Raw genomic sequence first — 17745 nt, 5'->3', positions numbered from 1 at the left:
CCCTCTCCACCGCCTGCCCCCAAAACAACCATCCCAGAGCAAAGGCACTCCTTGGCGACCCCACTGCGCCGGCCTATCACCGTCGGATGTCTGGTCACCTGGCAGCGGCAGAGTGGGGAGCAGGGGGGCTGTCAGCAAGACAGCGTCCACCCAACTCCATACAAGACCCAGGGCCGGGTCGTATGTCCCTCGCAGGAAGGCGGAGATGCCTCCCCGCAGCCCGGATGCCTGGCAGACACCCCAAGGCCCCGACCTCTGCAGTGTCGGCGTGAGTGGGGGTGACACCGGGCCGGCGGTGCGGGTGGCAGTACTAACTCACGCTGGGGTGGTGGCCATGACCACGGCCCGGGGAGGCCTGGGGAGGCGGGTGGCAGTGATGAGCAGGGGGCCCCACCAGAGCCCCCCACCCCCTTGTCTAAGATTCAGCCAGTTTCTTGTTGCTTTTGTTCAGGAGCCTCTTGAGGGTGGAGGACATGAAGTAGGGCCTCTCGGCTGAGCCGTCATTGCGTTCCAGGTCCTCCACTGTGGAAAGAAGACCCCGAGTGGGGCGCGGGGAGAGACACGCGTGAGGACAGCGTGTGGGGGCGGGGCAGGAGGACAGCATCACAGACAAGGGAGCCACACCGTGTTAGGAAGCAACGAACGCGGACAGCACACAGGCCACGGGCAGGGACCTGCCCCGTACCCCCTCGGCTGGGAGCCCCGATACACCCCAAACACCTCCCAACACACACACAATCTACTCGGCTTCCGGCGTCTGCCCGCCCTCCTCAGCACTCCCCTTCAAAAGGATGTCTCTCAGCTCGGGCGACATGAAGTAGGGTCGCTCCTTCGAGCCGTCATTCCTTTCCAGGTCCTCACCTGGGCCCCCCGGGAGCCAGCGGGGGCAGAAACGCAGGGGAGGGCAGGAGGGAGGAGTGGGATGGGAAGGGGTGGGGGCAGAGAGGGAAGGGGAGTCGGGGAGAGAATGGGAGAAGCCAGCAGGCGTGGAAGAGAGAAAAAACAGATGGAAGAGACCCAGAGTTAGTGGCAGCCCCCAAGCCAAGGACCGAGCCCCGTCCCTCCCCAGGGGTGCAGCAGCGGCCGCAGGCCACGCCAGGGCAGGAGCAGGGAGGCAGGAGGAGGGACAGCGCGTTGCATTGGGCACGAGCGCAGGGTTTCCGTCCGCTGCTCAACCTGCACCGGGCAAACGGAGGCGGGGGGAGTACTTGCCCAGGATGGCTTGGGGTAACGGACCACTTACAGAAACAGAGAAATAGCGTGTCAACACACATGCCATAGACGCTGAAGAAACCGTGAGCAATCAAGTAGGACCCCACAATCACCGTCTGTTGGGGGGCAAGAGAGGGGAGGGGTCAGGCAGCGTCTTGTCGCAGCCCGTGCCCCGCCGCCGCCGCCACTCTGGCTCCGGCCAGTCCGCCACCCCGGGACCTTGGCATGTGTCGCCCCGAATGAAGTCGGCTCCCATTGAAGAAGCCACCTTTGACCTCTGGCCTCTGGGCCGCCCCCTGCTCCCCCCATCTCTCAATCTAGCATCACACCGCCACGGCGGCACCCCAGGTCTCCAAGCAGGGGCCCTCCCGGGTCTGACAGCTGCCTCTCCAGGAGGCCTGTCCCGTGATTTCTTGCGCTCTATCTGCAGCCGCTCAGAGAATGCCAGGCTCTTGGGTGGCCGCCTGACAAACTATCTGTTGACTCATACGACTGGAGCTCAATCAGTGATGCCAAGTGAGTCATTCCAGAATCAACAGAGGAATGGAGACCAAACCCGCCATCCGGGCTCCAGGGCCAGCCCTCAGATACGGCACGGCTCCACGCTCCCATCCCCGGGCACACCCTCATCACCGCCACCTTCCACCGCCCCTTCGGCCCTGCTGGCCTGCTGCCCGTTCGTGCCCACGCGCCCACCTCGGGGCCTCTGCCTTGTTCCTAGCCGGGGCTTGGCTCCCACCTGGCAGGCCCACCTGCTGGCCCCTGCCAGGCTGCAAGGACAGCCTTCTTGACTTGGGCCTAAACTGTAAGGCTCCCCAAAAGAGGAGTCCCCCACTCTCTCTCTCCACGTCCAGGACATCACTAAAAGCTGAGAGTTTGAAGAAGTCATTGAGTCGCACATCTATAGCTGCCAGGCAAGCACTAGCCCCTCTCCTCCTTCCTGTCTGTCCCCAGGGGTCCTCACCAGTATAGGAACCCAGTAATAGTTGAGAGGGGGTGCTGTGTCCTCCACAATCCGGATGCGGTGCGTGAAGAAGAAGAAAGCCAAAATCCCTGGGGAAGAAGAGACGCAGAGGGCTGCGGGTGACGACTGCAGAGCAGGTGACAACTTCAGAGGGCCGCAGGTGACGGCCGCGGAGGGCCGCGGGTGATGGCCGCGGAGGGCCACGGGGGATGGCCAGAGAGCCATGGGTGACGGCCGCGAAGGGCCACGGGTGATGGCCACAGAGGGCCATGGGTGACGGCCACGGGTGACGGCCGCGGAGGGCCACGGGTGACGGCCGCGGAGGGCCACGGGTGACGGCCAGAGGGCCATGGGTGACGGCCGCGGAGGGCCACGGGTGACGGCCGCGGAGGGCCACGGGTGACGGCTGCGGGTGATGGCCACGGAGGGCCACGGGTGACGGCCACGGGTGACGGCCGCAGAGGGCCATGGGTGATGGCCACAGAGGGCCACGGGTGACGGCCACGGAGGGCCACGGGTGACGGCCACAGGTGATGGCCGCGGAGGGCCACAGGTGACAGCCGCAGAGGGCCGCGGGTGATGGCCGCCACCCTGGAAGGGCCCGCAGAGAGAACAGCCCGCCCCGGAGCCCAACCCTGGGCAGCCACACATGCTCCATGTGTGTATATGTGACACTCACCCACACTGCCCACAATCAGGAGTTTGCCCAACAGGAACAGGAAGTCAGTGACCTTGTCCAAGACGGCCACTCTGCAGAGGAGACAGGAAGGGAATGCCAGGTGTGAACCCCAGGCTCGGGGACTCAGGCAGGAGTCAGTGGAGGGGGACGAGAGGAAGGGGGTCCCCACACCTTATGATATTTCTCATGAGCAGGAAGAAGGCGTTTCTGGCCGAGGTGCAGAAGTTGGTGCCATAGATGGCGATCTGAGAGGCAAGGGGGAGTTGGGTGAGAAAGAGGGAGGAGGCGAGCAGGTGCCCGTGCCAGCCCCACCCCAGACCTGCAGCCGCTGGAGGTGCCCCCTCACCATGATGTAAGCATTCCTGTTGAGGAACTTGATGAATTTCTCCAGGCACCAGAAGCAGCATTTGAGACAAGTCATGAGGAACTTGGCAAATTTGTTCTGGGCCGCTGGAAGGAGAAGGGGGCCAAGGGTGCTATTAGGTGGAAGTTGGGCGGCCCAGCCTAGCCCTGTCTACGGCCACCCCCATGACTCCATCACGGTGGAGCCAGGCTCAGGCTCTGAGAAAGGAGACCAGGCAAAGGGCCTGGATGCAGAACTTGCCCTGCAAGTTCTGTTTCCTATCCATCACCAGAAAATGATCCACCCCAGGACCCTCACACCTGCTCCCACATATGCAGCCAATCCGAGAAGCCTTCCAGCCACACCTCCAAGTCAGGGACCAATCCCGGCTGTGTCCTTGGCCCCACCCACCCAAAGTATAACCAATCCCAGCCCCTTGAGAGCTTCCTCACCTGTCAACAATCCAGCCCCTCCCTCTCTAGCAGGCTTCCTGGACTCTGCCCTCTGGGAGTAAAGATTCCACCCCATAGGCTCTTTCAGCTGCTCCTCCATCCTAGGAGCCAATGACCTACGGCTCTCACTTTCTTACCCCGCCTCCTGGGGTGGAACCCATTACTCTTCATGCCTTGGGCCCTGCCATTTAGCTTGGTCTCCCCAACACAAAAGGATGTGATGTGTGACTGCACCTTTCAGGCGTTGGTCCAGGTACTCCAGGATCACACGGATGACCTGCACGATGGCCAGGATGAGGGCGCCGAAAGCCAGGGAGCCGGTGTGGTACCTGGAGGCACGGGGCGGGGGCCCGGGGATGAGTCTCCTGTGGGTCATCCGTGCCCTACGCCCTGCAGCCAGCCCTGACCCACCTGAGTGCCCGTCCAAAAGCAGAGAAGAGGGGGAAGGCCGGGAGGTCGTCGGGCTTGCGCAGGGCCCAGTAGTAGGAAGCGAAGGCCCCGGCCAGGGTGACCTGGCCCAGGGCTAGCACGAAGTTAGCCAGCCAGAAAAACATAAAGGCGTTGAAGATCTGCAGCCCCAGCAGCGCCCGGTGGTAGCTGGATTCTCCCCCGTAGAAAGCAAACTGGCAGCGGGCTTTGGGGCACACACGCGACTCGTTGGCAGAAGGGAAGACCTGTGGGCAGGGTATGGCACTGTCAAAGCCGTACGGGGGTTGGGGGGCGAGGGGGACAGCGTCCAGGCCAGGCCAGACCGTGGGCTAGGCCAGGAGTGGCCATTCCAAGAGCCGAGGAGAAAGGGGAGATGGCATGGTGGCAGCCAAGCAGGTGGAGTCGGGGCCAGGCGCTCCCGCCCAGCATGGTGCCCAACAGTGGCTGAGCGACCTCCCAGGTTGCCCACAAAGCCAGGACCGCCCACCTCAGGGTTGCAGGTCTTCCCCACCAGCGTGCAGGTCTCATCGTCATCAAAGACTTTGTAGATGGCTTCGTTGGATGTGGCTAGGAAGCTGGGGGATGTTGGTTAAGGAACGCAGGGTCTGGGGGATCGGGGACCGACTGAGAGACGTCCATGTATTGTCCCTGCACCCCGCTGACCCCAGCCCCCCACAACCCTGTGTCACTGCCAAGGCAAGACGGTGTGGCGGTGTGGGAGGCGGAGGGCATCCGTGGATACACAGCGGTGCTGGCCCAGTAGGCGATGCAAAGACACAGCAGGAAGAAGGTGACCAGCGGGTACAGCAAGGAGTACATGACGTAACCCACCGCCCTGGGAAGAGTCAGACGTCACGTGTCGGGGCTGGACTGTGCGCAGCACCCCGCCCGCCCCGCCCGCCCATGCACCTGCTGGCTTCCTTAATGAGAGCAATGGCGATGAGGATTCTCTTCCTCAGAAAGATGAGCAGGAGGACGATCACGACTTCCACGGTGCTGAGGATAATCACTGGAACCAAGAGGGGGCGCCTGAGAGCCGCTCTTGGCGCGCCTCCCCGGGCAGGGGCAAGGGGGTGGCGACTCACTGAACCCCATCCAGGTCTGCCGCAGGTGCAGGTAGACGCGCAGGTCGGTCTGAAAGCCCAGGTCCACCAGGGAGATGTCGGAGCCCGCCTCGCCGCGCAGCCGCGAGTATTCCATGTAGCAGTGGAATATTCCTTCCCGGGGAAAGATGGTGGTGGGTGGGGCGGAGCGTGGAGGCCACAGCTTCAGCTCAACCCCCACTCCTTTTCTGCCCAGCCCCCAAACACCACCCCAGGTCCTGGTATGGGAATGCAACCCCCAGCCAGCCAGGAAAGCAGGCCCCAATGCAGGCGGACCCGGAGGACCCTTCCACATGCTGCACCTGCTGTGTGCACCCCCTGCCTCTCCCGTTGGCCGGATTCCACCCACCCTCTGGTCTCTGCTCCCAGTGGTACCATCTCTTGTAACTTTCTAGATCATTCCATCCCCCCAGACGCCCCCAGAATCAGATCCTCTCTCACACTGACATCTTATTGGTTTGGAAGGCAAAGAGAAACAGACACGGAGAGATTGGCCGTCCGTGCCGGTTGGCTCAGCAAAGCCTGCTTTACAATGGGGCTGGGCAGTGTCATAGCCAGCAGCCTGGCTCTCCATCGGGGTTCAGCCCCTGCCTGTGGGTGTCGGGAAGCCGAGTCCTTGAGCCACATCACCTGCCAGCACGTGCCTAGCAACCCAGGCCCCTGAGGTGAGATGGGCTCTGTCAGGCAGCCTGTCTTACAGCCAGGCTTCCCAGCACCATCCCTGCTGTGACATGGAGGTTTTTCAGGTTTATTTCTTGCTCAACTTCCCCATGCCTCCATGAGGAAAGCCAAGAATTCGTCCTGCTTGGTTCATCGCTCTGAGTATAGAATGCAAAGAATTTCCCACAATGCAGTGTGTTCTCAATGCGGGTCTTATGTGCACATGGGTGAATGAAAGAATAAATGAAGAAGCAGGTGTCAGGAGCAGAGGCCCCATGAGCCTCATCCATCTGCAACATTCACCATAGGGACAGACAGGTGTCCCCGTGCCACCTGCTACAGCACCAGCATTCACCATACGGACAGACAGGTGTCCTGTACCACCTGCTACGGCACCAGCATTCACCATAGGGACAGACAGGTGTCCCCGTGCCACCTGCTACAGCACCAGCATTCACCATATGGACAGACAGGTGTCCTGTACCACCTGCTACGGCACCAGCATTCACCATACGGACAGACAGGTGTCCCTGTGCCACCTGCTACGGCACCAGCATTCACCATACGGACAGACAGGTGTCCCTGTGCCACCTGCTACGGCACCAGCATTCACCATACGGACAGACAGGTGTCCCCGTGCCACCTGCTACGGCACCAGCATTCACCATACGGACAGACAGGTGTCCCCGTGCCACCTGCTACGGCACCAGCATTCACCATACGGACAGACAGGTGTCCCCGTGCCACCTGCTACGGCACCAGCATTCACCATACGGACAGACAGGTGTCCCCGTGCCACCTGCTACGGCACCAGCATTCACCATACGGACAGACAGGTGTCCCCGTGCCACCTGCTACGGCACCAGCATTCACCATACGGACAGACAGGTGTCCCCGTGCCACCTGCTACGGCACCAGCATTCACCATACGGACAGACAGGTGTCCCCGTGCCACCTGCTACGGCACCAGCATTCACCATACGGACAGACAGGTGTCCCTGTGCCACCTGCTACGGCACCAGCATTCACTTTGAAGAGAATAACATTTTTAAAATAAGGATAAAGGGACAAAAAAAAAAGTCACTTCAAATTCCAAGACCAGGATAGATATTTGGCACAGAGGTCAAGCCCTTTGGGTACTGCCCTCTCACAGTGGGGTGCCCAGGTTTTAGTCCTGGTCACTCAGGCCTGGCACGATAGCCCAGCAGCTAAAGTCCTCACCATGCACACACTGGGATACCATAGGGGCGCCAGTTCGTGTTCCAGCTGCTCCACTTCCCACCCAGCTCCCTGCCTGTGGCCTGGGAAAGCAGTGGAGGACGGCCCAAAGCCTTGGGACCCTGCACCCGTGTTGGAGACCTGGAAGAAGCTCCTGCCTTCAGATCGGCTCAGCTCCAGCCACTGAGGTCAGTTGGGGAGTGAACCAGTGGATAGAAGATCTTCTCCACCTCTCCTCCTCTCTGTTATCTGCTTTTCCAAGGAAAGTAAATAGTTTTTTAGAAATCCTGGCTACTTATGTATGCCCTGGGGGTAGCAGGGCGGCTCATGTCCTTGGGCCCCTGACACATAAGCAGGAGAGCCGGCTGGAGCTCCTGGCACCTGTTTCTGGTGTGGCCCAGCCCCGGATATAACAGGTGTTTGTAAAGGAGTGAACCAGTGAATGGAAGATCTTCGTTTCTCCCTGCTTTTCAAACAACATGAAAATAAGCAAGAATTGTGAAATCCCACAGCCCAGGCTGGCACTGTGGTGTAGCGGGTAAAGCCGCCTGCACCGCTGGCATTCAGCAGGGATGCCAGTTGGACCCCAGGCTGTTCCACCTCTGACCTTGCGAGATGAGCCAAGTGCCCAGTCTCGGCTGTGTGGCCATCTGGGGAGTGAACCAACAGATGGAAGATCTCTCTCTCCCACAACATGCATATTCAGGCCCTTGACAAGGTCACTCTGCCACCATCTGCTTCTCCTAAACCTTCCAAGCGATCAGCACTCATTACAGCCACTGCGTGGAGGAGGAAGTCGAGGCGCGGGAGTGTCTCAGTCACCAACCCCGGGGGCACAGGGCTGAGAACTGCCTGGGAACGGCTCATGGTTCATCACACAGGGATGAGCCCTGGGAGAGGCAACCTGGAACCTACTCCCCGCCTCTCCGCTCTTACAGCACTGACACCAGCATCTCCAGCACCGTGCCCCAACGCCGAGAGGCAGTCACCACCTCCCTCCCCAGCCCCCAAAGCCTGCACGGAGGAGGTTGTGGGGCGGGGTGGATTGGGGTGGACGGACACAACCTACCATAACCCAGTACTAAAATCACCATGACCACCATCACCCAGACCATGACGCCGGCCAGGAAACGCAACAGGGTGATGAAAAGCAGGCTAAGCAACATGGCAATGACCAGGCCTCTGGTGGAAAAAACAGAGGGGCACACTCAGGCCCCGCCCCTGGTCAGCGAGGGGGCGGGGCCTCCAGGCCAGCCCCGCCCACCCCACCACTCACATGATGATCCAATACCAGGAGACTGTATAATCTTCGAAGATTCGCATGGCCAGCTGCCGCGCCTCCAACACCCCATTAGCCTTCCTGCAGAGAGGGGTGGCGAGGCTCGGGCCTGTCCCCACCCTGCCATGCACCCGCAATGCCCCATCACCCTCTCCACCCCACCCCGGAAGGCCCCCAGCCTCACTTGGCGCCTTCCACCAGGTCCGTGATGTTTTTCCGCACCCCATGCCCGTCTTCGTAGGTCGTCTCATTGCCCACCATGAGCACCCCCTTCTGGGCGTGGATGGCCGGGAAGCAGCGCCGGGCCACTGCACGGCAGGACAGGGGTGGGGAGCCCCATCAGCTTGTGCTCCCTCCCCCGGGCAGCCCCCCTCTCCCTGCAGTGCGGGGGGAGTGACCCCAACTCACGAGGTTTGCTGGGGATAAGCACAGCCGGGCAGTCCTCGTCACGGAGCACCTCCGCCGCACTCTGCCAAGACACGAGGTGAGCTTCCGGGGGACCCCGACCCACCCCCGAGCCCTGGCAGCGACTTTCCACTCACTTTACTCCCCTGGAAGCCGGGCACACAGAACTGCTTGTAGTACGCCAAGTCCCGGGAGTTGTACGCGCTGAGGAAGGTGAGGTAGCGGTCGGGGCATTTCTCCACGCAGATCTGGGAGGGCGGAGGGCCCAGGTGGGACGAGGGCGTGGTGGGGAGGCAGTGAGGATCCACGCGCCACACATCCCCCACCAGGCAGGACACAGTCCTCCCCCACCACCCTGCACAGGGAGAGGGCAGGTCCAGTCACCTGGGGGGTGGGACATTGGAATTCCAGCAGGACCAGGGGGCTGGCACACTTGACAATGTTGAAATAAAACAGGAATGGTTTGTTCCTGTGTGGAGAGAAGTTTACATGAATGCTAGGGTCTCGCCCCTACGCCCCTATACAAAATTCCTTACTGAAATGAGTAACAGTGACCAGTGCTGTGGCATAGCGGGTCACACTGCCGCCGACAGTGGCGTCAGCATCCCAGCAGGCATGGCTGACCCCTCTTCCCATCCAGCTCCCTGCCTGTGGCCTGGGAAGGCAGCGGAGCATGGCCCAAAGCCTCGGGACTCGTGTGTAAAACTCAGATGAAATTCCAGGTTGCTGGTTCCAGCCTAGCCTGGCCTCGGATTGTTACAGACATTTGGAAAGTGACCAGTAGATGAAAGATATATCTCTCTCTCACTTACTTTCATTCTGCTTTCCAGAAAACAAGGCTCACAGTAAATACTGCCTCCCTGCTGAGTACATGCAAACATTGTTCTGCAAAAATTTATTATTCCTGGAAGGCAGATACACAGAGCGAAGGAGACATGAAGATGTATCACCCACTGGTTCACTCCCCAAATGGACTCAATAGTCAGAGCTGAGTTGATCTAAAAAGCCAGGAACCAGGAGCCAGGAACTTCTGGGTCTCCCACGCGGGTGCAGGGTCCCCAGGCTTTGGGCCGTCCTCCACTGCTTTCCCAGGTCAAAGGCAGGGAGCTGCAGGGGAAGTGGGGCAGCCGGGACTCAAACCAGTGTCCAGGGCTGCCAGGATTAGATCCCTATGGGATCCCAGAGCACACAGGTAAGCACTTAGTTACTCAGCCAGCGCACTGAGCCCCCCTGAACAAATCTTAAAAAAGAAAGAATTCTCCCCCTAGCTGCTGTGGGCACTGAGGTGGTCATTGTTGGCAGCTGCAGCCAGTTGCAGAAAGCCTGGAAACTTCTCCGAGTGAAGCCCTCTACCCACTCTGCCCCAAGGCAGGAAGGCCCAACTCACGCATTCTTGGTGCCCTTCTGGCCGCAGAATTCGCCACGGCTGTCAGTGGGGTAGATCACCTTGCGAGGGTCTCCGTGGGTCCAAGCTGCAGGCAGAACCCAGGCTGTGAAGGCGGCACCGCTTCCAGCCCCAGCCTCACACTCTCCCCTCCTTCCTGGGGTGGGGGGAGCCCATCGCATGGCACCTCCTCACCTATGATGCCCACCGCCACATAGCCCACGATGGCCAGCAGGAGGGCCACACAACAAATGACATCGGTGCAGCCCCTAGGGAGCAGAGAGGAGAGAGAAGGCAGGGCAGGAAGCCATGTCGCCCACGCCAGGCCACCTGGCCTCCGGCCACACTGGGCGTCACAGGACATGGTCCCCTACGCCAGGCCCAAGAGTACACATGCATGTCACACGACCACAGCAAGCACAGCAAAAGACAAGGAGGCCACACGCCCTGGACAGGGTGCCCGCCAGGTCCACACCTCTCCCCCATCCACGGTGTCTGAACGCTCAGCCCGTTCCCCCGAGGAAATCTAAGCATGATAAAAGCCAAAAGCGCAGAGCAGTGGGTGTGACCGATAAGTGGGTGTCCCTCCACAAGCACCCTCACTCTCAGGGTAGCCACCGTGTGCCTGTGCAAGGCACCACCCCAGATGGAGGTGTGCGGCTCCAATGCCCGCGGTGCCCATGTGCGCACTGTGCCCACTGGCCTCCCCAGCTGACCACAGCAGGGCCCATGTCCCCATCGTGCCCACCGGCCTCCCCAGCTGACGGCAGCAGGGCCAGTGTCCGCACCGTGCCCACCGGCCTCCCCAGCTGACCGCAGCAGGGCCCATGTCCGCACGATGCCCACCGGCCTCCCCAGCTGACGGCAGCAGGGCCAGTGTCCGCACCGTGTCCACTGGCCTCCCCAGCTGACGACAGCAGGGCCAGTGTCCGCACCGTGTCCACTGGCCTCCCCAGCTGACGACAGCAGGGCCAGTGTCCGCACCGTGTCCACCATCTCAGACAGAGTCCTAACTGCTTCTACCACTGGGCTTGAGTTTCTGAGTTTTGAGCTGCTGCCTGCAATTCCCCAGGGAATTTTTTTTTTTGTATCTTTCTGCATCTTACGGAAGCAGGTTCTTCTATCCAGGGGCGAACGTTTGTTACCAGTTTGTGACAAACTAGTGGACCCCGGAGCGCATTTACCTGTTGTAAATTGGTCCCTTGAAGGTGGGGTCATATTTCTGTGGGGTTCCTGAAAAAGGAAGGGAGAGCTAAGCTGGGGGAGGGGGAGCCTGAAGACTCTGCCCAGATACCCCCAGCAGGGCTGTCAGCCCAGGACTGAAGGAAATCCGGAATCCTTGTCCCATCCCCCCACACAGCGCCACCGCACAAGCCCCCAGGCAGTGCCTGTCCCAGTACAGGAGCCCCAGACCCAGGATCCTTGGAATGCCTGGAAGGGGCCAGAACTTCCAGCGCCAGCTCTCCTCGGTTGGCGCAGAGCTCCAAGATGGGGAGGTGCCGTGGAGGCAAGGAGAGGGGGCGGCCCGTGATGGGCAGTACCGATGCCCACTGCCGGCCCCACAGCCTGCCTCCCCTCGGCGTCGCCACCCTGGCCGGGGCGCTGCCCAATCGTCCCGTCCCCCCACCACCACCCCGGGGGACAAGGGGGGGCGCACCTACCGTGCTTCCCATAGTAGTGCGGCCCCTCGTCCCCCATTCCCGCGCGCCCGCCCGTCTGGACGCACAGGCGGGCTCAGAGCGCACAGAGCGAGCCCTCTGGAGACCCGGCTCCGCCCAGCCCGGAGCCAGGCGGGGCGGCCCAAACCGGTCCTACCGGCCGCCAGCGCCAGGGGACGGGAAGGAGGGAGGGAGGAGGCCGGCGGGGCAGGAGGCAGGCAGCTGCGCCCGCCACTCACCCACCGAGTGCCCAATTTAGCCAGCTCCGCCCGCCTGCGCCTGGCCAGCCCCCAGACAGGGAACTTCAAGCTGCACCCATGGGGTGGTCCTGGACCCCACACCACCTGGGAGTCCCCCACCCCACACCCCAGGTCCAAAAGGGACCCACTTCGGTCCCATCTTCTGTGTATGCAAACTGAGGCTGGGAGTAGCACACCCAGAGATGATTTGAGTTCAGACTGGGACTTTGCTTTTTGGTAGAGGGGGAGGAAGAGACAGACAGAGACAGAGATAAGCTGCCACCTGCTGGTACACTCCCACCAATTGCCCGCAGCAGTCAGGGCTGAGCTGGGCTGAAGCTAGGAGCTCCACCCAGGGCTCCTATGTGGCTGGCACCGGCCCAAGTACTTGACCCATCACCTGCTGCCTTCCCAGGGTCAGGAGTGGAGCCAGGATTCGAACCCTGATCCTCCCCTAGGCACCACAGGTGTCTGTGAAACATAAAATAATTCTAGCCTGTTAAGCTAGGGAAGACGGCCCAGTGCAGTAACCTGGTAGCTAAAGTCCTCATCTTCCATGCACCAGGACCCTATATGGGCTCGGTTCATGTCCCAGCTGCCCCACTTCCCATCCAGCTCCCTGCCTGGGGCCTGGGAAAGCAGTGGAGGACGACCCAAAACCTTGGGACCCTGCACCCGCATGGGAGACCCAGAAGAGGCTCCTGACTTCTGGCTTCAGATCAGCTCAGCTCCAGCCATTATGGCCACTCGGGGAGCAAACCAGCAGATGGAAGATCTTTCTCTCTTTTTCTCTGTAAATCTGCTTTTCCAATAAAAATAAATAAATCTTTAGTAAGTCTTAAAGGCCAGGCACTGGGGAACATACAGCTGGCACAGGGGGGTTTTCAAAAAGCTTGGGGAAAGAAAATAGACATCCTGGAGACATAAGGCTTCAGTATCAAAATGGTTTACCATCAAAATATACGCATTCAATTCTATTTTCTACCAAATGTTGACGACCCATAGAGTTACTCTCATTGTTTTAATCTGTGAAATCTGCATGGGGTACAGTAGGCCTGAGCACATACAGTGGTCTATAGGAGACTATAGATGCGCCTAAGAAGCTTGGTGCACACTGCTGGCTACACGCTTAATACCCACCCCACCCCTGCCTGTACCAGCCAGCCAGCCGCCTGCTCGCTCCACCCCTGCCTGTGCCAGCCGCCTGCTCACTCACACCCCTGCCTGTGCCAGCCAGCCGCCTGCTCACTCATACCCCTGCCTGTGCCAGCCGCCTGCTCGCTCGCTCACACCCCTGCCTGTGCCAGCCAGCCGCCTGCTCGCTCGCTCACACCCCTGCCTGTGCCAGCCGCCTGCTCGCTCGCTCACACCCCTGCCTGTGCCAGCCGCCTGCTCACTCACACCCCTGCCTGTGCCAGCCGCCTGCTCGCTCACACCCCTGCCTGTGCCAGCCGCCTGCTCGCTCATACCCCTGCCTGTGCCAGCCGCCTGCTCGCTCGCTCACACCCCTGCCTGTGCCAGCCAGCCGCCTGCTCGCTCACACCCCTGCCTGTGCCAGCCAGCCGCCTGCTCGCTCACACCCCTGCCTGTGCCAGCCGCCTGCTCGCTCATACCCCTGCTTGTGCCAGCCGCCTGCTCGCTCGCTCACACCCCTGCCTGTGCCAGCCGCCTGCTCGCTCGCTCACACCCCTGCCTGTGCCAGCCAGCCACCTGCTCGCTCACACCCCTGCCTGTGCCAGCCAGCCACCTGCTCGCTCACACCCCTGCCTGTGCCAGCCGCCTGCTCGCTCACACCCCTGCCTGTGCCAGCCAGCGCCTGCTCACTCACACCCCTGCCTGTGCCCTCCACAAATCTTCGAGGAAAGCTCTCTACTTTACCAGCGGCTGGCTAGTCTGCAGTAACTGGAAGGAAAAGACAGGATGATCTGGTGCAAATACAACATTTCGAAGCTCTGGCTTGTACAGGGGAGGGGTCTCCAAACAGTTCAAGGAAAATGGGGAAAAAAGAAAGAAAACTAGGGAGGGCTTTCCTCAGCAGGGGTGCATACTCAGCATGGGCAGCCAGACGCCGTGGCGTATACGCTGGCAGGGGTGCATACTCAGCATGGGCAGCCAGACGCCGTGGCGTATACGCTGGCCTCACACAGGCGGCCATACACAGGTCAGAGCCATCTCAGCGCCCAACACTGCCCAGCAGGCGTCAGCTCACCGACGCATGCATCCCTGGAAGAGTCCTTCCAGCGAGGGAGGCCCTACATGACCTCCTCCTGGCCCTGAGCTTGAGCAAACAGGCGAGGCCCAAGGCGCCAGGCTGTACCCTGGGATGACCAATAGGCCCAAAGAAACCCTGCGGTTCACAGAGTCCCGGCCAACCCCACCTGAGCCCAGCAGTGGACAGACGGTGGCGGGGTCCCCAGCCACAAACCGCACCTGTCCCCAGTTAGCTCGGGCCCGTGGGGGCCAGCAGCCCTCTGTCCTCACCCTGAGCCCCATGCCTCTTCCCACTACACCATCACAGTGTCACCATGGGGCTCCCACAGCCCGTCTCAGTGTGCGCAATCCCAGCCGCTTTGTATCTCAGCTGCTCCAATTTTTTTTTAATTTATTTATTTTTATTCAAAAGGCAGATCTTCAGAGAGAAAGAGACAAAGATTTTTCATCTGCTGCTTCATTTCCCAAGTAGCCACGAAGCTGAATCAATCTGAAGCAAGAAACCAAGAGCATCTCCAGGTCTCCCACTTGGTGCAGGGTCCCCAGGCTTTGGGCCGTCCTCTGCTGCTCTCCCAGGGCACAGGCAGGGAGCTGGGTGGGAAGCAGGGCAGCCGGGATTAGAACCGGCACTCATAAGGGATCCTAATATATGCAAAGCAAGGATTTAGCTACAGAGCCATCACACCATCACACTGGACCCGCTGCTCCACTTCCGATCCAGCTCCCTGCTAATGCGCCTGGGAAAGTAGCCGAGAACGTCCTGGGGTTTGCCTTCCCGTCACCCACGTGGAGTTCCAGGCTCCTGGCTGGCTTTCAGTCTCTTCCTCTGTCACTCTGCCTTTCCAACACACAGATAAATCTTAAAGCATTCAGGTCCTGCTGAACGAGTGCACCCGGCACACACACACACAGAGCTGACACTGCAAATGAAAACACGCCTTCGCTTTTCCTGCGCACAAACGTGCAACATATACGTGCAAACCGCCGACCTGGAAGCCAGAGAACACGCCAAGCGTGGCCTGCTCAGAGGCCAGGCCGTCAAGGCCCTCTCCCATCAGGAATCCTAAGGCTGCAAATGCAAGAAAATAAACTCCACCCTTCCCCCCAGCCCTAGCAGAGTAAATTCCACACGGGTTAATCATGCGCATATATAAAAAGCCCAAAGCACAGCAAGCAGGAGAGGCGATGCCAGGAAGTGGGGGATGCACCCCTGAAGACTGGCTGCTGAGGGGGAGGGGGTGCAGCTGGGCCAGCACCTCACTGGGTGAACTTGGGCGGTGGGGGATGGGGAGGGGAATCCCCACCGCCCCCACCTTCCAGAAAACAGAACTAGATAATGCAAAACACGGGCTGGGCGGGGCGAGAGGCCTGGCCTGGGAGGGGGTGGCAGGGAGCGCCAGGGTCATCCAGAAACTTCCATTAGTTCTTATGAACCTGGGCAGGGTGGAGAGAGCGGACCGGAGGATGCTAATGGGTTCTGGTCCCTCCTGGGAATGGGCAGTGAGGAGGAGGAGGGGGAAGAAGAGGAAAGCGAGGGGGGAGGAGGGGGAGGAGGAGGAGAAGGAGGGGGAGGAGGAGCAGAAGGAGGGGAAGGGGCTGAGGGGGAAGCCGAGCCTCTCCCGCACCTCCCTCTCCCTGCCCCCGCCTGGCCCGGGTCTGCTCCCTGCAGCTGATGGCAACGCCCATTTCACAGAAGCAGCACCTGAGGCCTGGAGAGGAAATCAAGGGATCACTGCCTGCCTGTCCCACGAGCAGCAGGCGGGTCGGGCCGTCCAGCTCCTGGGCAGCTCTCCAACCCTGTCCGCTTGGTAGGGCTTCTACAACCAACTTCCAATCACCCAGTGGCTTCCAGCAACACCAATCACTCCTGAACCTCCTGGAGCCCAGGATGCCCACACAGGGTGTGGGCAGTGAAGGGACTGGCGCTGTGGTGCCACATGACAAAGCGACCTCCTGGGATGACAGCACCCTGTATGGCTGCTGGTTCAAGTCCCAGCTGTTCCACTTCTCACCCAGCTTCTTGCTAAGGCACTCGAGCAAGCAGCAGAGGATGGGGCCCGTGCTTGGGTGCCTGCACCCACGTGGGAGACCTAGGAGCAGCTCCTGGCTCCGGATGGGCTCAGCTGCAGCCGCTGCAGACAGCTGGGGAGGGAACCAGCAGACGGAAGGTCTCTCTCCCCACCCCATAGCTCTGCCTTTGAAATAACCATCATGGCAGAGTTTCAGAGAGGGCATGGAAGCAACTCCTTCCTTTCCCGGAGTGGCTGCTCTGGGTGGTCTTCCCAGTGAGCTGGTCTTGCCTCCAGTGAGGAAAAAGAATCCACAGCCTGAGGGTCACACAGAAAGAAAACCCCGCCTGCCCAGGGTGTAGGGAGGCAATGCCCTCAGAGCCCTGCTGACCGGAGGACACACATACACACATGTGACCGTGTCACTTGGGGACCCTGCCAGCATGAAGGCCACTGCTGGGGGGTGGGGGAGGGCAGTATGGTGGCACATCACACCAAGCCTCCACCTGCAGCACCAGCATCCCATGTGGGCGCTGGTTCCAGTCCCGGCTGCTCCACTGCCCACCCAGCTCCCTGCCTGGGGCCTGGGGAAGCAGTGGAGGACGGCCCACAGCCTCGACCCTGCGCCCGCGTGGGAGACCCGGAGGAGGCTCCTGGCTCCTGGCTCCGGATCGGCTCAGCTCCGGCCACTGCAGCTGCTTGGGCAGTAAACCAGTGGATAGAAGATCTTTCTGTCCCTCCTCCTCTCAATAAACCTGCTCTGCCTCTAAATAAAAATAAATAAGTCTTTGGAAAAAAAATTAAGTAAATCTTCGGGAAAAAAAAAATCTTTGCGACTTGCAGCCCTTCTCATTGGACTTGAACCAGGAATCAGGAGGCAAAATAAATTCCTTCACTTTCTGATGCACTCAATGCGTGTATTGTGTCACTGGCTGCGGGGAGAGGCCGTGCGGGCAGCCGGCGGAGCTGGCCCGTTAGAGCAGGCTGGGGGGCGGGCGGCAGCCGTTATTAGGTCCTGGCTGGCATGGGAGCCGGCCCACCCACCCCAGCGGGCGTGGCATGTTAGAGAACACAGACTGCCCAGTCCCAACACTGCTGCCAGGGCACCCAGTGCCACCCAGCCCCCACAGCTTCCGGCCGGCAGCCAAGTCCCCAAGGACTCGGCCACGCCCACGCGGTCAGCCTGCTGTCCTCTGCGGAACAAGCAGCTCAGACACGCTCTACCGACAGCCTGAGGAGGGGAGCGGAGAGAGGAGACGCACACAAACACCAAGTGAGCGCCTACTGTATACCATGCCTGGGCAGGAGCTTCTAAGAACCACATCCTTGCTTATGTATAAACATCCATTTATTTGGCTCGGTGCAGTAGCCTAGTGGCTAAAGTCCTTGCCTTGCACATGCTGGGATCCCATAGGGACACCAGTTCTAATCCCGGCGGCCCAACTTCCCATCCAGCTCCTTGCTTGTGGCCCAGCAAACGACGTCCCAAAGCCTTGGGGC

At 60.6% G+C, this 17745-nt stretch overlaps 1 protein-coding gene across 1 annotated transcript; it reads right to left on the bottom strand.

The window, feature by feature from the left end:
• Positions 1-209: 209 nt before the first annotated feature.
• Positions 210-10492, bottom strand: LOC131478408 (choline transporter-like protein 2). The gene is made up of 20 exons (XM_058657612.1): positions 10324-10492; positions 10132-10216; positions 9129-9213; positions 8882-8992; positions 8748-8808; positions 8524-8647; positions 8337-8420; positions 8130-8242; positions 5165-5296; positions 4989-5088; positions 4822-4914; positions 4567-4654; positions 4062-4324; positions 3885-3979; positions 3202-3305; positions 3027-3100; positions 2856-2926; positions 2177-2265; positions 1244-1328; positions 210-522 (listed from the first exon to the last, which is right to left on the bottom strand). Exons 1-20 carry the CDS (start codon positions 10490-10492, stop codon positions 416-418), a joined length of 2133 nt encoding a protein of 710 aa, XP_058513595.1. The 3' UTR covers positions 210-415.
• Positions 10493-17745: the final 7253 nt, after the last annotated feature.

Source organism: Ochotona princeps, chromosome 33, assembly GCF_030435755.1.
Source record: "Ochotona princeps isolate mOchPri1 chromosome 33, mOchPri1.hap1, whole genome shotgun sequence".
In the NCBI taxonomy this organism is placed as follows: domain Eukaryota; kingdom Metazoa; phylum Chordata; class Mammalia; order Lagomorpha; family Ochotonidae; genus Ochotona; species Ochotona princeps.
This window is presented reverse-complemented; position numbering and strand designations above follow the sequence as displayed.

What these genes read in the sequence shown, in the direction of transcription:
- LOC131478408 (XM_058657612.1), bottom strand. Translation starts at nt 10,492, where the DNA reads ATGTCCTGTGACGCCCAGTGTGGCCGGAGGCCAGGTGGCCTGGCGTGG. An exon ending in TGTGGCGGTGGGCATCATAG is followed by an intron (nt 10,217 to 10,323) that starts GTGAGGAGGTGC and finishes TTCTGCCTGCAG; the next exon opens with CTTGGACCCACGGAGACCCT. An exon ending in GCTTTTGGACGGGCACTCAG is followed by an intron (nt 3,980 to 4,061) that starts GTGGGTCAGGGC and finishes CCGTGCCTCCAG; the next exon opens with GTACCACACCGGCTCCCTGG.